This window comes from Dendropsophus ebraccatus, chromosome 2, assembly GCF_027789765.1.
Source record: "Dendropsophus ebraccatus isolate aDenEbr1 chromosome 2, aDenEbr1.pat, whole genome shotgun sequence".
NCBI lineage: Eukaryota > Metazoa > Chordata > Amphibia > Anura > Hylidae > Dendropsophus > Dendropsophus ebraccatus.
The window spans coordinates 32039920-32063742 of NC_091455.1; the positions used below are offsets into that span (position 1 = coordinate 32039920).

The following is a 23823-nucleotide window of genomic DNA, read 5'->3' on the forward strand; positions in this document are numbered from 1 at the left end:
CCAGTACACATATAGGTTAAAGCTTTCAATTTCTGGAGAACCGACCAACATCATTGGGAAAGAGTCAGGAATCCTCAATAAACATCGGATGGTCAGGTGATTCGGCCGAAAACCGGTGGGTCCTAATACGTACGGGGAAGGATTGGGCATCTTCGATAGAACTGCCTGATCTTTTTTTGTTTTTGTTCTCATTGCGATAAACCTGCTCTACCGCCTCTGTTTATAATGAATACATGGGTCCAGCCAAAGGTTTATCAGGAGATAGCTGAGCTGTTGGCCAATCAAATGTCTAGCTGACAGTGTCTGGCTACCTATAGAGGGGTTGTCCTCTATGAACAATAACTTTTTGTTAGAACGATATCAGTCCACCAAATGCTCTTTTAGCTGATCATTGTGTCTTTCCATACCCCTATATACTTGCATGGTCAGCTTGGGCAAGTGCTCTTATAGTTTCAGTGGAGACACACCTTGTAGTGCTTTCTCCCCTGAGAACAAAAGGAGTGGGCAATTGAAACCTAAGTGCCCAGTTTTTCTTTCCCCCCAAAATCAGTAATTACACATTAGATGATTGACCAGGCCCACCAAAGTTGGTGTGCCTGGTCAGCAACAATCCAGTGTGTCTTGGAAGCTTCTATTCTAGTGCAGTGCTACCAGAGGAACTGTTGAAAACAATGGTCCATTAAGTAAGTAGCTACTCTGTGTTCTGGCTGATGGCCGAGGCTCCTGAAGGGGATTTCCATAGAGTTTCTCCAAATTTTCAAAAAGGGTACTTTTTTTTTTAAACCAAGCAAAACCTTTTAGGCCGCTTTAAGGTGACCAAACTACCAAACTAAAGCATAAAAATCTACCTTGGTTTAAGAAAAAAAACATTTAAGGAAATTCAAAAGTGAAAAAACTTGGTGTCTCTATGGTCACAGACTACAAACCATCCCTGTGTAGTCTGATCCTGCAGCCCATTGTTACTTTTACCACAATTTCCTTATATTTAGAGCTTAAAGGGGTCTTCCAGTGAAAACCTTTTTCTTTCTTTCAAATCAACTGGTGTCAGAAAGTTATATAGATTTGTCATTTACATCAAATCTTCACATCCTTATCAGCTGTTGTATGTTCTGCAGGAAATATTGTTTTCTTTTCAGTCTGACACAGTGCTCTCTGCTGACATCTCTGTTCAAGACAGGAACTGTCCAGAGCAGGAGAGGTTTTCTATGGGAATTTGCTACTGCTCTGGACAGTTCCGGTCTCGGACAGAGGTGGCAGCAGAGAGCACTTTGTCAGACTGACATACAGGACATACAGTAACTGATAAGTACTGGAAGACTTGAGATTTTTAAATAGAAATAAATTAAAAATCTATATAACCTTTACTTGATTTGAAAGAATTTATTTTCGCAGGAGTACCCCTTTAATAGAATAAGACTACATAGACATAGAGGGATTTTTTTTCAGTTGCTTTCCATAAGGAAACATCGGTCTACATTAGAACTGTATACACAAAACGAGGTATTTTTAATTTATAAAGGTTGAGACCAGTCTTTTTTTTTTTCTAATGCATTGGAGCAATGGCAAAACAGATAGCAGATAAACAGAGCTGTGATGATAATTGGCTGCACAGAAGCAGCTTCCAGATCCTCCATTTAATCAGTGTCACAGGTTGTGACTGCCGTCCCCTTAGAGGGATATTATTAGAACGTGTGATGGTGACAGCGACGACATACCGACCTATAATGACTCTAATAATATATTCCTAGATACAGGCTGTGAGACCATGACTTCTCCCCTCTCTTCTCTCATATAATGCTTCAGTGGAGCACCTCGAACTATGTCTGGAAGCAGAAGAGCATACAGCTCGCTTGCTTTCTTGCTGGCTGCCTGCTGGCTGGAAACTCCCTTTGGAGACAGCTTTTTGATGTCCATGTTCTCTCCCCCAGACAACAGCTGCTTTGGACTTTAATGAACAATCCCTTCCATGTCCTCGGAAACAAATCCAGCAGGCGCATGTTCCAGAAAACACTACACGGGGAAAAATAACTTTTGTGACTTCTGTGTATGAAGTTCGGAGAGACGTAGCCGGTGCCAGAAGTTTTATTCTTTGGTGCGTTTGAGCGCTGTACAATCTGTTGGCACTTGAGTCATAAAGAATAAAGAGAATTTCAGAGTGTTCCCGGCTTAGCTAAATAAGGTGGTAATTTATCGGGCTCATCTCATGTGCCAGGTATGCGCAGTCCTACTGTCTCATCCCTTGCCTGGTCAGACAGTTACATCAGTATTGTAGTAGTCTCAAAACTATTACCTATACCTAGGTATAAAAGATAGCCAATACTCAAAAGGGGGTGACAGTCTGGACCCCTCTCTATAAGCTAGAGTGGAAGTCGGCTAAAACATCTACAACTCCATGCTTGCCAACTTTGCTACAAACTGGGTAATAAAAGGGGAGGGGTTTATTTAAAGCCCACCCAAGAGTATTACGGGAGCTCCTCCTGGGCGGGGCTTAAAGGTACCAGCTGATCCCTAGGCTGACTGTAATTGTAGTTCATGTGACAAATCGTTTTAGAAACAAGTGTGAGTATGGTGTAAAGTATTACATGTTCAGAAAGAGTAGGCCTCAGTATATGGCTTTGTTCTCACAATGTTTTTTTCCTTTTCGTTCGTCATTTTTTTTTAAATGATGTCCATCATTTCACGTTTTGGCCGCCCATCATTACAATGTACATTATTGTAATTCAGGTGGAGTAATGGCCCTTTGGGTGTGTATTTAATTAAAATTCCCAGTGACGGCCGCAATTAAAGCGGTAGTTCACCCCCAATTTTTTTCTTTTTAATTAGCGGGTCCCTGGAAGTGCCAGAGATTTGGAATTTGCTTCTATTAAAAAATCTCGTCTTCCAGTACTTATGAGCTGCTGTATGTCCTGCAGGAAGTAGTGGATTCTTTCCAGTCTAATACAGCTGAGGCTGAGGAGGCCCCTCAATCTCAGGACAGTGTGAGGCCCCAGAGGTGGCATATTGTGACATTTAGGGTACATTCCATGGATATGTCATAAATCTCCAGATGGGAATTCCCCTTTAAAACATTAATAATCACAGCTCTGGGTAAGATTTAGACCACATTTCAAAACCTTAAAGGGGTTGCCTAGTGAGCAAAAAAAGCAGTTCCCTGGGTCTGCACCACGGCCCTTGGCCTATCTTGAGGGTACACCTTCTAAACTGAGAGTGAACAGTCATCTCCGGAAAAACACCCTTTAGAGGGAATCTGTCACTAGGTAAATGGTGCCTTAAATGAAGACACCATAAGTTAGTGACAGAAATGCTGAACAGATCTGTGTATTACTTGTATAATTCTGTTCAGCCATTCTCCTTATATGCAGGAGAATCAGCAGCTGGTGGGCGGAGTTTTCTGCTTCTCATGAATATCCAGGAATACCGGGCTCATGCACATAATGGAGAGCACTAGTTATTGTCCATGTTATTCAGGAGGATATCTCTGTATCAGCTGCAAAGAGCAATGTAAGTGATACATCATTCTGTTCAGCTTCTCTGTCACTAGTTTATGCTACCCTTAGATAGGACAGCAGATACCTACGGACAGAGTCTCTTTAAACGGTCACTTCATTTAAATGACCACCCTAAGTTGTCCATGGGGGTTGTCAATGAAGAAGGTCAGTATGCACAGTGGTGGAAATGATATCTATCGTGGGAAATCCGGTCGCGATAAGGAGTGATATTCTCAAGGAGATGGACAGAATTAACGTTATAAATCAAAAAAACAGAGGAATAGAATTATGACCCTCTACACTTCACCCACAATCGGATGTAGTACCGGTATAGTGGATATTGATATGTATAATCTGCATTGTCAATGGTTGCTAGGGGCAACTAAGCCATTGTAGCTGGTAGAGGATTTTGATAAATAAGGCCCGAGGAGTCTTGGTAATTACAGATATCCCTCCATTATTCTGTACAGTAAGTGCGTGTTATTGATTCATATCTGCTGATTCACAGCAGCGCTTCTGTTACATTTGGCGGGAAGAATACCACAGCATGCCGCTCTTATTTTTAATGATCAAAAGAGAGAAACCTTGAAGGATCCCATTATTACTCTTGTCGGGTTGTTTGGATTCGCATATATCGGTGTGACTTCCGCTATGGATAGAAACCACAAAGAATATGTGAACCGAGCCTAAGGGCCCTATTACACGGGATGGTTATCGAGCGAAAAATCATTATATTGTTCAGATTTAAATGATAATCGTCCTGTGTAATTGCAGTCAGTGATTGAGAAATCGTTCACGCGTCGTTGATCGTTAATTTAGATCTGACCCTAAAATCATCGTTAATCGTTCGCTAAACGTTTACTAATCGTTTGCTGTAATTCTACATTCATTCACTAATCTTTCAGTGTAATTGCACATTGTTCATTCTTTTGCTTGGATCAGATGGAGTAAATGATCATAATAACGACCGTTATAATGACCGTAACTAACGACCCTCGTTCTGTGTAATATGGTGAACGATTTCAAGTTAACGATAAACAATCTCGTTTGCGATCGTTAGTCGTTAAAAACCATTTTGTCTAATAGAACCCTAAGGGCCCTATTACACGGGATGATTATCGAGGGAAAAATCGTTATATCGTTCAGATTTAAACGATAATCGTCCTGTGTAATTGCAGGCAACGATCGAAAAATCCTTCACGTGTCGTTGATCTTTCATTTAGATCTGAACCTAAAATCATCGTTAATCGTTCGCTGTAATTCCACATTCGTTCTGTAATCACATCGTTCCTTCTTTTGCTGGGATCAGATGGAGTAAACAATCACAGTAACGATCGTTATAACAGGGGTAACTAACGACTATCGTTTTGTGTAATATGGTGAATGATTTTAGGATAACGATATACAATCTCGTTTGCGATTTTTTAATCGGTAAAAATCGCTTAGTCTAATAGGACCCTAAAGGTCCTATTCCACGGGCCGTCGGAGAGGAGCAAACGAGCGATATCAGCGCTCATTTGCTCCTCGTTCCCCGCTCCCCATTCTCCATGGCAGCAGCGAGCGGGTGAGTGCGGGGCGGGCCGCTGGGAGCTGCAGGGGGGCTGCCCGGGTGATTGCTAGATCGTCCATAGAGGACATAGAGGACGGGGCAGTCTGCTGCCTCAGCTCCTATTCCATGGGGCGACGGCAGCAGATCAATGCTATCCCAGTCGCTTGTTTTTTAACATGATTAAAAAACAAGCAATGCAACGATCAGCCAACATGAACAATGGCCGCTGATCGTTGCCCTCTATTTCGCGGGACGATTAACGGCCGATATTGGCCGAATACGCCCGATAATTGTTTGGTGGAATCGGGCCTTAAGTCATGGACTTCTTCACTATGCCATATATGACCTACATTATGGGTGGCACCTTTTCGAGTGACGATGGGGTGTCAAACTCACGGCCCATCAGCTGTTGCAAAACTACAACTTCCATCATGAATGGACAGCCAAATCTTTAGCTTTAGCTGTCCAGGCATGATGGGAGTTGTAGTTTTGCAACAGCTGGAGGGTCTTGAGTTTGACACCTTGGTGCTATATCCAAGAATTAAATAAATAATATAGAGAAGATGGGGAGCACGGCTTATTATACCAGGGCGGACAGTATTGTTTAAGCTTAATGTTATCATAATATATTTCTGCTGGGTTTCCTCAGCGTTGCAGCCGGTGACTCATCGTACATGAATATTTATGCAGCTGACCATGTAACATAGCGCATCCTCCTCACATGCATTGAAGATTAGTTCAAAGAGCAGGCGTCTCGGTATAAGCTAGGCTTATGCTGAAGAAATACCTTCTTACAGTGTTTTCTGCCTCGTACTGACACTTAAGTGTCACGTCTCATAGCAGGAACAACAGAAAAAAATCCCCTTAAAGTAAAGGCTTGAAATCAGTGCTTGAGGATAAGGTTTTCTTGCATTACTAGAGCATCCCAGGGGCAGACATGGATAAATGAGGGCTCCTATGCAAAAACAGCATGGGGGCCCTTGTGCACCAGAATTGTTATCATTTAGAGCTTCTCACAGAAATAAAATAATAAGTATATAAAAAAAGGCCAAATAGTCCTAATTTATGACATGATGGGTATCATCCCTGGAAGTATAGGGCTTAAAGGGGTATTTCACTTAAACATAACTTTTCATATGTTGCTGCTTATTGTGAGAGTAACAATTCCTTCCAGACTTCCACTCCATCTTCCAGTTCTGAGCGGCTGCTTTCTGCTGAAGACACAAAAATCTTTGTGTGAGCTGTTCACTCTGTCTCCCATCCCATTCTGAGACGTCTGATTCAAACACTTTCCTTGGCAGGCTTTATCTGCAACTTTGTAGCTATGGGCCCCTGTGTAGCTACATGTGACAATATGGGCATAGTTTGCTTTTAAATAAGAAATATGAAGATACAGCATGATCCCATAGCTGACTGAAACTATAATATACCTACCTGTTTGCCTGAAGCCACAAGGAAACGACTGATATTTTATTTCTAATACCTGTCCCTTTAAATCCAGATACAGTATGTCTTTAGAAGGTAGAAATATCTTATATTTACTGCTAGGTGTCTGACATATTCCTGAGATAAGATAAGATAAGATAAACAATTGGATTATTATCACTGAACTTGGCAATGACAACCACCATTTCATACAGGGTCAAAGTAAAAGGCTTAAAGGGGTAGTCCACCCAAAAAAAATTTCTTTCAAATCAACTGCTGCCATGAAGTGACAGAGATTTGTAATTTACTTCTATTAAAAAATCTCAAGCCTTCCACTACTTATTAGCTGCTGTATGCCCAACAGGAAGTTGTATTATTTCCAGTCTGGAGAGCAGGAGGGGTTTTCTATGGGGATTTGCTCCTGCTTTGGACAGTTTCTGACATGGACAGAGGAGGCAACAGAGAGCACTGGGTCAGACAGGAAAGAAAACACCACTTCCTGCTGGACATACAGCAGCTAATAAGTACTGGAAGACTTAAGATTTTTTAATAGAAGTGAATTACAAATCTCTGGCACTTTATGGCACCAGTTGATTTGAAAGAATTTTTTTTTGGGTGGACTACCCCTTTAAGTGGAACCAATTATTATTTTGCCTATCTCTTTATCACGTATCATTGGCATGTTGGTATTATATCTTTCTTTGCCCAGTCATTTGTCCCCTGATGAACCCGATACCATCTGTTTGGGGGAAGGGGAGAAATACGTTGAGACTTATTGATTGTATATACTTTATTTGGTGATTATATTTCTTCTATTGTGTACTAGAAATGTTGGATGCACACTGTTTTTATGGGGTATGCCTTTAAGGGGAGTCAGAAAACCTGCCTTCTTTTTCATGCTCCCTAAACCATAGGCAGCAGGAAACAGAAGCATGCGCTTTTAGTACAGACATCTATGATTTGCACTGAAAAGCAGTAGTGTTTCAAAGAATTTAGAAAAGTAGCTGCGAATGCAGTGTCGGACTGGGGTGTCTGGGGCCTACCAGGAGGAATGATCCTGGGGTCCCTCCAATGAAGAACCAGTAAGAAACGACACGTCAGTCAGTGATTGTGCAGGTTCTAAAGCTGGCGGCCCACAGTTCCTCTGGTGGGCTAGTCCAGTGTGTGAATATGATCATGGCTTGGTAGGATTAATCGTCACGATTCTAGGCCTACCATTATTATCTCCATAGTCACTTCCAGTGCTTAGATATAAGCATTTTTGTTAACATGCAAATGAGGCTCAAGTGCCCAGGGGGCGTTCATCAGCACGGCAAGAGTCCAGGTAAGTCCAGCCCATGTCCTTTTTTTCTAACGGCTTTCAGTCAAATAGAATAGGTGGATGCAAGGGGGCCATGAGGTGGTGATATAGAGGACATGGGTTGGCTCTTGCCATCCTAGGGAATGCCCTTTGGGCTCTTGAACCTCATTTATATGTAAACTAGAAGGCTTTTATCTTACAGATGGAGAGGACTATTGAAATATTAAAGGTATGCCTGGAACCCTGATGACTAGTCCTATCCAAACAAGGGGTTAATTACATCCATGTTCCCTTTAAGTCATACATAACCAGCAATATGGAGAAGCAAAGTCAAGCTCTCCTAATTGATCCATGAGGGGCATAAATATTTATACCGTATTGATATTTATGGAAGACGTCTACGTAAGATTTGCTTATGCCAGCACTGTCATTTCCGAAGCAGTGTGCATTAAATATATCCATGCCCACAATCTATGATTGAAACCTGCGAGACTGCTGGAGTGTGAAATATGGAAATAGGTTCAAGGCTGATTAGGTCTTGGAGAGTTCTGATTGAGTAACGTAAGAGGCCTGCTGCGATGTTATCCAAGATGCCGGAGCGGAGGAAAGATTTGCAGCGAATGACTAGAAAGCTTATCCCACATTATGTTTTTTTCACCCAACCTCCTGATAACCTTAAAGGGCATGTCCCGTGAAGAATGGTTTAAAGTTAAAGGCAGGCCCAAATAATGTTTTTATTTTTTTTTTATTTGCATTTACACTTTAGTAAATATTGCAGGAATAATGTTACTATAGCGCCACCTGCTGTTTCTTTTCAGTAGCTTTACTGTGTCCACCTAAGTAGATGTGCCATGGTGGACACACATGTGTAGTCTTGTTTCTCTCTGTTATCCTCAATGTATACAAAGGTTATGGTGTTATGGCGAAGATGTCTTCTCTTTCTCTCAGAAGAGATGCTAAGCATGTACAACTACAGTGACCACCTCTTTCAAGAGAAGATGCTGCTCACTGCAACCATGCCCATAGAATGTCAAGGGGGTGATCGCCAGTGCCCTCAACAGGGGGTGAACTTGAGGCTTAAGAGCACAGATAGCCAGTAAATGAGGACACAGAAAGCCCATACCTCTTGACCGAGTTGGACCCCCAATGTACATTTACGGGACCGTCTTGGTTGCATGCAGCCACACTCTTCTCTCCCAGTTTCTCACTCTAACAGTCTAACACTGTCCATGACAGTACATTATACCCACACATACAAACCCAGCTCTGCTACATCATAGAGAACCAGCTCTGCTACATCAAAACACACACACTTCTGCTACATAAATATACACAAACAGTACTGCTACATACATACAGACACAGACCAACTCACACAAAAATTAAAATACAGATTATCCCTACCTACAGTATCTGTAGTGCACACTTCTCACAGTCATGTGACTAATCACATGACTGACATCACTGAAGGTCCTGCAGGTCCTTTAGCTCCATTCTGGGTAACTGCCCAGGGGCTTTTACATGCAGGAATTAGATTTCTCTCTTGCAGATGAGTGCCGCAGGAAAAGGGAGAGGACTGTGCTGCAACCAGTCACTGCACAGTTCACTCACAGCAGTGGGGCACAGCGCTGAACATTAGTGAAGGTCTCAACATCAGGGTGGTCTGACAGTGTCATGCTGCCATGTCTGCTGAATATAAGGCACTTTCTCAGATATTTAAAGTGTTTCTTAGGAAACAAAAAATATCTTGTAAAAAAATGTAAGGGGAAAAAATAAAATCTGGAACATTAAAATATGAAGCCTTTTCTTTTCCTAATGGCATTTTGTGCTGAGAATTATATTGGCTTATTTATAGCCCTGAAACAAAGTTTATTGTCCTTAAGTACAATACGAAAATCATGCGAGTGTCAGTGACATGAAAAATATGGACAATCTAATTTACAGTCATCATCATCTGGAAAGGATAATGGCCCTGTCATATTTATGGTCAGAGACTAACCATTTTTCCATTATTTAATCCTTGCAGGGTGTATAGAGAACAGTTTGTTTAGACAGTCAGTTACATCAAACGGGGTTATCCAGCATGAGAAAAAGCACAGCTACTTTCTTACAAAAACTGCGCCACTCCTGTCCTCAGGTTGTGTGTGGTATTACAAGTTAGTCAGGGGTGTAGCTAGGATTCACAGGGCCCCATGGCAAAAAATTTTAAGGGGCCCCCTCCCCTACGTGCAAGACAAAACACTGCATATATATATATATATATATATATATATATATATATATATGCATTACAGTGACACCTTCAGCTTTTTTGTGTGTTGCAGCATGTAAGTAAACATTGGGTCACTTACACACTGCAGTACATAAGGGGTTAAACAGAAGGACACATGCTCTTACTTTCTCCCCTGGGACACTGATGACACACTGTACATCTCATTGCAGGTGACTGGCTACATAGATTTACTAATAGTGGAGTTTGTATCCTGTGATGAGTTGGAACAGGCATCAGCACACTGCCTCTCCTGGTTATGTCTAGTAAACGGAGGAGGTTTCACCACCAAGACCCCAACCGGTCAAAACTTTTGACCTGTCTTAAAGGGGTTATCCAGGATTTAAAAAATAAAAAGCATGGCTACTTTCTTGCACCACCAAACAGCACCACCCTCAGGTTATGCATGGTATTGCAATTAGGCTCCATTGACGTCAATAAACTGAGATGCAAAACCCACACCCAAATTAGAGACAAGAGTGGTGCTGTTTCTGGAAGAAAGTGGCCATGTTTTTCTAAGCCCCTTTAAGGACAGCTTAAAGGTTTGTCAGAGAAGTACAAATCTTCAAATCTTTATTGAGTATCCAAATACATTTGAGCTACATTTCGACCTGGATCTTTGTCAAAGGCCAAGATGGGTGAAAACATAGCTCTCACGTACTTTGATACTTAGTAAAGATTTAGTGAGGAGAAGAAGAAGAAGCCTTCTTTCGGGATTGCTGGCTCTCTGGCATGCATCCATTTTGGTGCTGTTGGACGTAGCGTTTGATTATGTCTGATGACATCAAAAGTGTAACTTTAAAACCCAACACTTTCTAAAATGAAGGTAGAACAATCCTTATACTTACACTTAAGAGTTCTATCTAATTAGAACAACTTTATCTGCTTTTTATTTCTTCCAGAAACAGTGTCACTCTTGTTCGTAGGTTGTTTTTGGTATTGCAACTCATTCCAATAAATAAAGCAGAGCTGCTGTACCAGGCACGGCCTGTAGACGAGAGTGGCGCTCTTTCTGGTCAATAGTAATAATAATTTGTGCCTATGTTATATTATATCAAATATTCACAGCTTTTTCTTTTCTTTATATAGTTGAAAACGAAACGCCATCATGGGGAAACAGAACAGCAAGCTGCGTCCTGAGGTCATGCAGGACTTACTAGAAAGCACAGACTTTACAGAACATGAGATCCAGGAGTGGTACAAAGGCTTCTTGAGAGACTGTCCAAGTGGACATTTAACAATGGAGGAGTTTAAGAAAATATATGGGAATTTTTTCCCTTATGGGGACGCTTCCAAATTTGCAGAACATGTATTCCGTACTTTTGACGCAAATGGTGATGGGACAATTGATTTTAGAGAATTTATCATAGCTCTGAGCGTGACGTCCAGAGGAAAGCTGGAGCAGAAGCTGAAGTGGGCGTTCAGTATGTATGACCTCGACGGAAATGGTTACATCAGCAAATCGGAAATGTTGGAAATAGTACAGGTAGGTTATCCCGGTCACATTGCATTTGCTGAATTATACAAAGACAGATGTGGCCCTGTAACTCACCAAGAATGTAAAACTATAGCGTTATATCAGGGATGGGGAACCTTCGGCCCTCCAGCTGTTGCAGAACTACAATTCCCATCATGCCTGGACAGCCAAAGCGAAGCAAAACGACGTGCCCCTACACTGTAGCCCCACTCTATATGTTAGTTACCCGCCATATTTCATGCTGTTGTTAGGCTTCTATGCTGTAAGTACCCTGTAGTAAGGCCCCAATACTATATACCTCCCTCCCTCCCCCCTCTGCAGTAAGGACCCCAATACTATATACCTCCCTCCCCCCTCTGCAGTAAGGACCCCAATACTGTATACCTACCTCCCCCTCTCTAGTTCTTCCCCCATGCTGTATACCTCCCTCTCCAGGTAGTCCCTATACTGTATACTTTCCCCTCTGCATGTAGTCCCTGTACTGTATACCTCCACTCCCTACTATAGTTGTTCCCCCATACTGAATACCTCCCTCTGCAGTCTCTCCCCATACTGTATACATCCCCCTCTGCATGAAGTCCCCGTACTGTATACCTCGCCCCTCTGTAGTCTCCCCCCCTATACTGTATACATCCGCCTCTGCAGGTAGCAGGTAGTCTCCATACTATATACCTCCATCTCCCCTCTATAGTTGGCCACGTACCCTCTATCCCCCCATATTCAGTGTCTCCTACTGTGCATCTTCTTACCCCCCCTGCAGCTTGTGTTAAAGGGGTTATCCAGTGTTACAAAAACATTGCCACTTTCCCCCTACTGTTGTCTCCAGATTGGGTGGGGTTTTGAAACTCAGTTCCATTGAAGTAAATGGAGCTTAATTGCAAACTGCACCTGAAGTGGAGACAACAGTAGGGGGGAAAGTGGCCATGTTTTTGTAGCGCTGGATAACTCCTTTAAGCAGGTGGGGGGGCGGGGCGTAACAAGTCTTGCCCTGATGTTCACCACGCAGTGTCCAGGATCTGGTCAGCTGACTATAACTATTTCATGCCTACTTCAGAAAGCCTGCAAAATGATGCTAGGTCTTATTTTCGTAGAAAAACAGCATGCGTCAAAAAAAACAAAAAAAAACAATAGGGCATGCATTGCATTTTGGGGCATATTTTGGCATCTGATACTGAAAGGCACCAAGTGGACCTTTCTCATTGTCATTAATGAGTTCACACTGTTTATGTATGGAGCCAACAGCAGGATTTGTTGTCATGCAGTACACAATAAGCACAAAGTGAAAACAACAAGTAATTATAGCGGTGCAAACAGGTCTCTATAGTAGTAATGTAATAGTAATAGATGCATCCAATGGACATTAGTTCTCATCCTTGTGATGCTTTCCTCGCCTACACACTGACTGACACCTTTTTCTGCATGAAGATATATACAGAGAGAGCTGTCAATCAATAGTACATGGGCGGAGAGAAGGAATTATATACAGTGGTGCCTTGGATTATGAGCCTAATTAGTTCCGGGACCGTGCTTGTAATCCAAATCCACTCTTAAACCAAAGCAAATTTTCCCATAAGAAATCATTGAAATGCAGACAATTGGTTCCACACTCCAAAAATAATGATTTATTATTCTGAATAACATGTAAAACAGATGAAACAAACATTCAGAAACAGCAGGATATGTGATACTATAAGTTACTGTACAGTAATGGAGGGGATGGGAAACGTAAGGGCGGACAGAGACTGCAGGGAGCAGGAAGGACCGAGCAGGACATATGTGGGCACAGTATATAGCAGCAGCGCTCTCTGTCCAGGGAGAAAGGGGTTACAGCTATGCAGAGATTACCTCCACCGTCCTGTCCCCTGATGCAAGCCCCAGCCTGAAGTGGATCTACTATGATTTGGAAGGTGAGGGAGACTTCCTGGGTCAGAGTACAGGGCTGTAGACCACGTTATGCAGACCATGCACCTCCCCCACTCCCTCTCCCACCCAGTACAGGGAGCTCTTAAACCAAAGCAATGCTCTTAAACCAAGTCACAATTTCGAAAAACTGTGAGCTCTTAAACCAAAACGCTCTTAAACCAAGGTACTCTTAAACCAAGGTACCACTGTATAAGTGATCAGGCACTTACTAGCTTTCTGTATGAGTGGATGGAAAAAGAAGGACCCACTGGCTTCGAATCTTAGCATCTTCCCCTCTGTCCTGTGCAGCCCCTTAGATACAAGACCAAAGCCACTTTAAATGCATAATTTAAAGGAGAAGTCCCACAAATTTTTAAAAAAACCTAAGCAAGGCAGGGGGGTGCGGGAAAATAATAAAGTATACTTAACTATCCTCGTGCCTCATAGCTCCGCTCCCGAGTCCTGCTGAAAGTCACCGGTCACCTGCAGCCCTTCCAGCTGAATGTCACGTACCAGGCTAAGTGATTGTTTCATCAGCCAATCAGCAACTGGGGCAGTGCGCTGCCCCAGTCACTGACTGGATGAGTGGGCAATCAGTCAGCCCAGGCCATGACATGGCAGCTGAAGGAGCCGTGTACATGACATACCCGGATTCCAGACGAAAACAACATCCAATGGCCATCAGTGCAACCCAGGAGTGGCGCTAGGGAGACATGAGGATAGGTAAGTTTACTTTATTATTTTTCCGCACCCCTTGCCCTTCTTCATTCCTGTTAGATAGTTGTTAGGGTAAGGAGACACATTGTACCTTTCATATATTCGTCTTTGCTTCCAGAACATAGAACAATGCTGTTATTTTCCAGTGCAAAAAGCATTTCCAAGCTCCTGAACCTCCTTGCTCCCCCTTCCATCCCTGTCCAGGCTTGATTGACAGCTTCCAACACTGATCCCTGTTTTCAAAAATTAATTCTTGTACTGTACATACAAACTGTGTACATGTGGTAACTTTAGAGGCAGGGCCTGGTACCAAGCTGACTGTCCCTCAAGCAGGGATGGGAGGGGGAGTGAGGAGACGTTACAGCCCTCAGCACTTAATGAGCTTGGGAATGCTTCTTTGACACTTTGTACCAGAAAATACAAGTATTTTTCTTCATTATAGAAGCACAGAAAGATATATGAAAGGTACCATGTGTCTCCTTGACCCAACAGCTATCTAGCAGTTTGGATCCTTAATTGCAGATGGCAGATTCCCTTTAATATGTTGTGTTTGAAGACCCTAACCTATAACTCCAATAATGCTAAAACACTATCAACAATATATAGAAATTCTGGGTGCTATAATGAGTACTATACAAAACTGACATGTAACTATTTTAGCAGCCGTATAGAAGCGGGTTCTAGTATTGATTAATGGCAGACCATGGCAGCCTACTAATAAACAGAACCGCGAGCGAGGAAAGAGTGTTACATAATGTGAAAATGAGTTGTGGTTTTACAGCTTCTCACTTGTTGTGCTGTGCGCGCAGCCACGTAAGGGATGTGTCAGCCATCTATTCTTCCTGGACCCTCTTCTGTCATTCTTGTCTTTATATATAGAAACAGGATTCTTTGCAGGAACACCGCCTCTTTAAAATGATGATGAAGCCTTGTGTATTCTTCTTCAAAAAGGAAATGACTAAAAGTTATTAAAGAGAGGTCTTCTTTCTACTGGATCCCTCTCACCTGGGGTAGAATCAAAAGATTATTGAATTACTTCAGTCCTTTACTCCCTCCTTGCTGATGACCTATAGAAAGGGAAAGAGGGCTCCAGGTTTTTGTGGACCATTGGGTGACAGAGCCTCAGCGGGCCCCTCATCCATCCACTATTCATCCCTCATCCACACACTATGCACATCACTTGAGACACCACTAACATACACAAGCCCAAATTATTAAGACAGACACTGACTGACACAGACACTGACTGTGTGCCATTTTATACCGGCTAACACTAGGCCCCAACTTAGTAATGGATTCCGTCTATTAGACGGCTTCCACTACTAAGTCTATAAAGTAAAGAAATAACACACAAGTGAAAAAAATGTTTTATTCAAATAAAAACACCCCCACACCCCTCATTGACCATTTTATATAAAAAAAAACACCAAACAACCGCTGGTCATCGACGTAGTCCATGGAATCTGACGTAATCCACAGGATACCGATATCTGAAAAACAAAAAGGGAGAAACACACAAAAAACTCACAAACAGGAGCACAACACCCATCATTGTGAGCGGTGTTGTGCACCTTACAGTATGCAGCATCTTTACAGATCGCTGCTTACAGTCTGGCCCCCAAGGGGTTAAGGGAGGATGTATTGCATACCCTTAACCCCTTGGGGGCCAGACTGATGTCAGACTGCACCCATCCCAGCAAGGAAGGGGTTGAGTGCAGGGGAGGGGGTGGGGAGAGCTTTATACTCACCCCGATGTTGTCTCTTCGCTGGTCCGCAGCACAATGAAGTCACTGTAATGCGGACCGGCTCTTTATATGTGCGCTCAGCCAATCATCTGAGCGCACATATAATTCTAAATGTTTCTTCTAATAATGCTATTGTGATAACATAATTAGAAGAAACATTTGATGTTTTAATTAAAGTAAAGTGATGATTAGTACAGAATGCTCTATTGCCGGCAATATGAATTACCGGCTTAATGGAGCTTCCTGTACTAATTAATATTAAATTAATAAAACACATTTTCGTTGTAATAAAATCAGTTTCGTTGTTCAATAATTTAATTTAAAGGAATCCATTATTGTGCAATTAAATATACTGTCAAAAAATAAATATATATATATATATATAAATATACATTCATTTATATATATATTTATTTTAACAGTATATTTAATTGCACAATGATGGATTCGTTTAAATTTAATTATTGAACAACGAAAGGGACTTTATTACAACAAAAATGTGTTTTATTAATTTAATATATTAACCATGAGAGACATCGGCATTAGTGCAGAGGATCGCAAACCCCGGTAATAGCGATTCATGTAAACTGTGTTCCCTGCTTTCCCAGATGCATCCAGAGGTGTTTGCATCACTTTCTAAAGATTTTATTTGTTATTTTTAGTTGAACCAGATTTCCAAGTAAATGACCGTATGTTTTCAGCCGCATGTCTATTTTTTCCCACGGCCGTAGTTTCAGCTGCACATTTCCAGCCGCATAAAAAATACAGCCGCACAGATACATAGTGTGAACATAGCCTTATACTGTATTAGATTGTAGTATACACTTACATTATAAATATGTATGATCCTTAAACATTAACTGTCAAGTCAAAAGATTTTCAAAAACCTGTTTGGGTTTTGTTACATTCATTGTAAATCTGCCCCTGAGAGTCCTCTCCATGGTGCACACATATCTCTCAGTCCCTCTAATTCAGCCCAGCTGTTTGCCAGCAGTACTCACAAAGGGACTTCCTTTCCTTACGTGTCTATCCAGCCACAGAACAGCACTTACTTCTTAAAGCTATGCCACGACAATGACTGGACTGGCATGCATTGTGTTAGGGGATGATTTACCGTACCCTACTATAAGTAGATAGCATGTGGAGGGAGAAAACGTTATTGATGCACTTGCTTGGCAAGGTACTATGAGAGTAAAAAAAAAATAGCAGCACGTCATAGGAAAAAGGTTTAACACTAAATTCCTGCTGCTCATAACAAGTTTGGGAAGCCTTGATTTACCTTTCAAAACAGACAGGCTCAGTTTTTAATCTCACTGGCCTGGGTTTCTCCTGCACCTAGCACTACTATGCCCCAACACCACTTCCTGTGTTCTCTCTTGTTCTCTCTGTTACTAGAGACAGACTGAACCAAACAACAGGCAATGGACAGCAGTTTGCAGGAAAGGGAGACACCTAGTGGCCAAGACTTGAGAGCTTTTTTTTCTAGGGTAAGGAGCTATTTTTGGTTGATAAAGCGATTTACAAATGTGTTGACTATTAGGTGCTACATATGAGGAATCAAGCACACTTACTTGTTTTCTGGAGGTACTTTTCATTCTCTTAGGGTACTATTACACGGAACGATAATTGGCCGAATCGGCCCGATTTGGCATTATCGATCCATGTAATAAATACAACGATCAGCCGATGACAATGATCATCAGCTGATCATTGATATAGGTTTGAACCTATAATTGTTGAGCGCCAACTGCGCATCGCTACGTGTAATAGCGGTGCGCGGCCGGTGGCTGGCCGTTTACATTACCTATCGAGGCTGCAGAGCTCCTCTTGCGGTCTTCTTCTCCCTAGGTCCTGCGCGCTCCAGCTTCAGAGTGGCCTGTCTCAGCTGACAGGCCGCTCAGCCAATCACTGGCCGGGACCGCCACGGCCAGTGATTGGCTGAGCGGCCTGTCAGCTGAGACAGGCCACTCTGAAGCTGGAGCGCGCAGGACCTAGGGAGAAGAAGACCGCAAGAGGAGCTCTTCAGCCTGGATAGGTAATGTATAATGTAAAAGCAAGGGCTATAAGGACATCGGTAACGATGTCGCTGCAGCCCTTGTTAAACGATAATTGTGCCGTGTAATAAGCCCAGTAAACGAGCGCCGATCTAGCAGATCTGTGCTTGTTTACAGGTGTTATCTTGCCTTCATCGGCCCGTGTAATTAGTACAATACTGATTTGCATTTTGTAGTCTCACGGCCAGGCCTACACTCACTATTGGTGTCTGAGCTTTTACTCTGCAAAATAAATCAATCCCAAAAAGTCTCGTAATGACATAGCGGCTGTTTATTTTCCGCCTTCATTCATATATTTCTTTTGACTCCTTAATTTCCCCTGAGTTTCCCAACCCCGGTAGGTGAGACAGCAGCTGTCACTGATGAGATATGCCCGTCCGCTATGTGGCGGCTCACGTCCCCGCTCCCACAACTATTTATATAACCGCAGACGAGAGGGAGTCGCTTCATTGCATAAATGTATTAACCTTAGAGAGTTACCTACAACAATATGAATAGTGTACACGGCCCAGGGAGTTATTACACGCAACAACTCTACATGAAATATCTCTCTCTCTTACAGGCAATCTACAAAATGGTCTCATCAGTAATGAAAATGCCAGAAGACGAGTCTACGCCTGAAAAGAGGACAGAAAAAATCTTTCGGCAAATGGATACCAACCGAGATGGTATGTCTCTGATGGATGCCAGTGGTTGTGCGCCACTTATGAAAATAACTCAGGCAGACAGTCTCCATCACGAGCATCATCACAGCTTAAGATTTATTGATTTCTCAGAAAATAGCAGTGTTGCAGCCCTTTTGTTCTTGGTGAATGCTATAAATGGGTTTATTAGGGATATAGCAGAGCCGACTGTGTCGTATAACACTGTAGGACTAGTTTTGCCATCAGAAAGTCATGACACCTTCATACATACCAGGGATGGGGAATGTTCGGCCCTAAAGCTGTTGCAAAACGACAACTCCCATCATGCCTGGACAGCCAAAGGCTGTTGGAAATTGTAGTTTTGCAACAGCTGGAGGGCCAAGGGTTCCCCATCCCTGATATATACCAACATCAGCGGATTTGACAGAACCTTTAAGAGATGAAAAAAATTTTTCTTAGAAATCAACTGGTGTAAGAAAATTATACAGATTTGTTATTGACGTCTATTTAAAAATCTCCAGTCTATCAGTAAGTATCAGCTGCTGGATGTCCTGCAAGAAGTAGTGTATTCTTTCCAGTCTGACACAGTGCTCTCTGCTGCCACCTCTGTCCATGTCAGGAACTGTCCAGAGTAGAAGAGGTTTTCTATGAGGATTTGCTACTGCTCTGGACACGGAGAGAGGTGGCAGCAGAGAGAACTGTGGAAGACTGGAAAGAATACACCACTTCCTGCAGGACATACAGCAGCTGATAAGTACTAGAAGACTTGAAGTTTTTAAATAGAAGTAAATGACAAATCTATGGCACTTTCTGGCACCAATTGATTTGGAATAATTTTTTGAGTACTCCTTTAAACCCTAATTTTGACTATATCAGTGGGGAGAGAATTGTGCAGCTTCACGCTTCTATCCCAGCTCTGTATCTATTGGAGTAAAGAATTGCATTATGAGACCATCTCGGTCACATGACACAGAAATGGAGGGGAAAAGTTTTTGTTCTTACTTCCAGAACAGCACCTCTCTTGTCCTCACTTTGGGTGCAGTATTGCAGCTTAGTTCTATTGAAGTGAATGGAGCTGAATTATAATACCACAAGCAACCTGAATACAGAGGTGGTGCTGTTTTTGGAAGAAAGTAGCTGTGTTTTTTCTAATTCTGCAAAAACCCTTTAAATTATTCCCCCCCATGGTGTGAAATCAGTAAGACAGTAGAACTCACTGAATTGTCTTATAATAGTGCAAGTACTTAATTAAAACTCAATAAGTAAAAGCCTGTGTCCTTTGTGCCATTAACTTTAATCATATAAAACGGTGTAATCCTTCCTCAGAAAAGCCCATGTCCCAGTTACCTTGGCTGCTACTTGCAATATCTGCTTCTAAGTAGTGATTTCGGCAGAGGCTGGATAACCCCACAGGTTTCACCATGGTCTGAATTATTCAGAGCCTGTCAGCCTTGTGAAGGCAGAGGATCATGGGTGCTTTGTATCGGGTCATGCAAGGTTGACGGCCTAATTCTCTTTTGTAGAAATTCCCATAGAAACCCTGGGACTTTAAAGGAACCTATTTATATAGTAGAGCGGCTCTTTTCATGCTCAGATTTCATGACTATAGTGGTCACAGGCAGGAGCGCAGGAGCAATGCTCTGCATGTTATGCTGAAAAGGTGTATGTATTTTTATCTGTGGGTTTTCTGTAAAAATTCCGGATTGGACATTGGTAAATGAGACGTGTCCGCTTTAAGTAGGGGCAACTACAAGATACCCATAAAGGCTTAGAAAAAACAAATACCCCATTCTGAGACCCCCTTCCTGTCAGGATTCTGTATAGAGATCAGCCAGAGATATCTGTGCACTAACAGCACAGTTGAGTGTAGTTCTTTATATCTCCTATGGTGGCACTGCTGGGAAATTAAAAATCTGGGTCCCCCCAAAGACTACATATGATCCCTTCGGGGCTCAGAAGCGAAACAAGCTGTGATCAGCTAATTCAGTATTTCAAAGTGGACAACCCCTTTAAATATACTAACAGATCTGAATTTCTGTCCTAGAGCTGTTGATGGTTGCCTTACTTATAAAATCTCATTTTGTCAAAGGGGTGGAGCTGAATGGTTGAAGTGCCACAGTCTGGCACTTATCCTTGTTCGCGGACACCTACTAGCACCTCTTTTCCTGAAGTATTTAGGGGAGAAGTTGGGCCAAAATATTTATTATTTATCCCCAAAAGTATTGTATTGCCCCCCAAAAGTTATACATATTACCAATATACACTTATTACGGGAAATGCTTATAAAGTGCTTTTTTTTCCCGTCACTTACTACTGCATCAAGGCTACACTTCCTGGATAACATAGCGATGTCACTTCCTGGATAACATGGTGATGTCACTTCTTGGATAACATAGTGATGTAACTTCCGGGATAACATGGTGATGTCACAGCCCGACTCCCAGAACTGTGCGGCTGTGGCTGCTGGAGAGGATGATGGCAGGAGGGTGCTCAGTGTCCCTCCAGTGTCCTGTGTCCCTCAGTGTCCCCCTGCCATCGTCCTCTCCAGCAGCCACAGCCCGCACAGCTCTGGGAGTCGGGTCGTGACATCACCATTTTATCCAGGAAGTGACATCACCATTTTATCCACGAAGTGAAACCTTGATGCCGTAGTAAGTACCGGGAAAAAAACACTTTATAAGCATTTCCCGTAATAAGTGTATATTGGTGATTTCTATAACTTTTGGGGGGGGTAATACAATACTTTAACAAAAAAATTTGCCGGACTTCTCCTTTAAAGTGACTCACAATCTGACACCCCCAAAGCACTTGTACCGTCAGATAGATGCTTTTAATTCAAGATCTCTCCAAGATCTGTTCGGCAGGTGATGCAGTTATTGTTCTAAAAAAACTACTTTTAAAGAGTCCCCATGCCCTAGCATCGCAACGCCCATCCGTCCCTCCTCCCCGCCCTCTTCACCATTTTTCCTACTCATCACTTAAACAGTGCACAGGTGCCTTAACGATCCAGCTCATGTGCAGTGTTCACACAGGTGATGATTTGGAGAAAATGTTCCAGGGGCATTCCTAATGATGCGGAGGGCGGGGAGGAGGGACAGAGGGGTGTCGCAATCCTAGGACATGGGTATTCTAAGCCTCGGCAGTTGGGCATGGGGCTGCAAGTTTAAAAGTTGTTTCATAGGACAATAACTGCATCACCAGCTGAACGGACCCCAGGATAGATCTTGGATTAAAAGCAGCTATCCGAAGTTACAAGTGGTTTGGGGGGTCATTTATCTTCACATCAGTCAAGAGGGTGCTGGGTGAGGGCGAGCAAGACTTTGTCAGTTAAGCAACTTGGCTCCACCTCCTTGACACTTGGCTGACAAATAAAAAGGAGATTTGGTAGCCTCCATCAACCTCCAGGAAAGATACAGTTAACTTTTCTAGTCTACAACTCTCACAGCTGAATTTTTTCCTATATTTTAATTCGAAATAACCTTTAACTTTGCTTATGCGCAGGAAAACTTTCACTGGAGGAGTTCATCAGAGGGGCAAAGAGCGATCCATCAATCGTCCGCCTACTTCAATGTGACCCAAGCAGTGCCGGACAGTTCTGAACATTTTATTTTTGGATAAAACACGTCAAAAAAAAATATTTTTTTTGTTTTATTTTTGCCAAAATTTAAATTTGTTGTGGTGTTGACACGTTATGGCCAAACATATCTACTTCCTTCTATGATATCTTTTGTTTTTTTGGATGACAAAGAATGGTGAATGCTGCCACCGTTGGCCGAAGGACATCTTCTGTACTATTGCGCCGGGTATTCTTGCCATTTTACTATGTAAATGGAATAACTGAGACTTTTACCACACCTCATGGACTTTTTATGGAGCTGACAAACAAATTTACGATGGCTGTGGTTAAGATTCGGCCAACATAGTTCCGTAACTTCTTAGTTGTTTTAGCCAATGTTTGCAGATGGAATTACGTGATACCCTACATCAGTGATCTCCAATGTGTAGCTTTCCGAAGACTGGCAGGGAATGCTGGGAGTTGTAGTTTAACTGCTGAGGAGCTATAGGTTGGAGGCCATTGATCTACATAGAAAAGAATAGATGACTACCAACATTGTTCAGTTTCTTCGACCTAAACACAAAAAGAACCATCTCCATTGGAGGCAACCATTTTTTTGGCTAGCTCAATACTTTTAAGATGGCCGTCTATCCATTCACTAGGAACTTTAGACATCATAGAGGCAAGTGAAAAACCAACAACTTTGTGCCTCCGAGTCCATACATGCTAGCTTTTCTATAAGCTGTATTCTCATAAGTATTGGTTCTTCACATGGCGTAGATGAAGGGTTCTTTGTTAGATCAGTATGTTATGCAATAACTGCAATAAAAAAAAATATGGAGGCTGAAAAGTTTGCACAGTTTGGCACAAACCGGACGGCACGAAAGCTGCAAATTTGGCATGTGACGTATTAGTAAATTGAGACGATCTCAATTGCCCATAGCTGCATTACCGATGCACTTCAGTGGCAAGACTGGATGTGTGTTTTTGCCTAGTATTGGAATATAGCATGATGTTTCTTGTCATTTCATTTACTATATAACAAATTGAATGATTCATCAACCACCAATGGGTTAGTTTCTAGGAACAGTAACACTAAGGGCCTTCTAAGCCAATGGGCTCTAGGATGGTCCCAATGGCTGTAATAGAGACCTCAACCAAGTGGGCCCTAACAGGTGATCAAACCTAACAAGATGTTAGGAACAACTCCAGTCATAGTCTCCTTCTTGGTCCTACCCCTATTCTTGTCCTGGGTTAATCCATTTAGTCATTTGTACACATGAAGAAAAATTCCCAACGTAGATTTCCAGACTTTAAAATGATAAATGATAATATTCTAGATTAAAAAAAAGGTCACCCCCTTCCCTTGTTCTTCTCATCTGGTTTTATAAAGGTTTTACATGATCTATGCCCTTTGAAAGAAATTCAGCCAGTGGCAGTCCAAGGTGCTTTAAATGGTCGCTGGATCATATATGCAGCCCTTTAAAGGGGTTATCTAGGATTAGAAAAAAATGGCCGCTTTCTTCCAGAAACAGTACCACTCTTGTCCTCAGTTCGGGTGTGGTATTGCAGCTCAGTTCCATTGAAGTGAATGAAGCTGAAGTGTAATACCACATACAAGCTGAAGATAGGGGTGGCGCTGTTTTTGCAAGAAGGTAGCTATGCTATTTCTAATCCTGGAAAACTCCTTTAAATTC

At 42.3% G+C, this 23823-nt stretch overlaps 1 protein-coding gene across 3 annotated transcripts in view; it reads left to right on the plus strand.

The window, feature by feature from the left end:
• The window catches only part of NCALD (neurocalcin delta), a 65062-nt gene extending 42086 nt beyond the window's left edge, over positions 1 to 22976 (plus strand). For 2 of the 3 annotated variants that reach the window (XM_069957282.1, XM_069957283.1), the window contains exons 2-4: positions 11121 to 11517; positions 18489 to 18594; positions 22072 to 22976. In XM_069957282.1, coding sequence (XP_069813383.1) covers positions 11140 to 11517; positions 18489 to 18594; positions 22072 to 22169 — 582 coding nt within the window. In that variant the 5' untranslated portion in view covers positions 11121 to 11139 and the 3' untranslated portion in view covers positions 22170 to 22976. Of the gene's footprint in view, positions 1 to 3887; positions 3958 to 11120; positions 11518 to 18488; positions 18595 to 22071 lie in introns of those variants that run through there. The other variant, XM_069957284.1, reaches the window with a different exon arrangement.
• Positions 22977 to 23823: the final 847 nt, after the last annotated feature.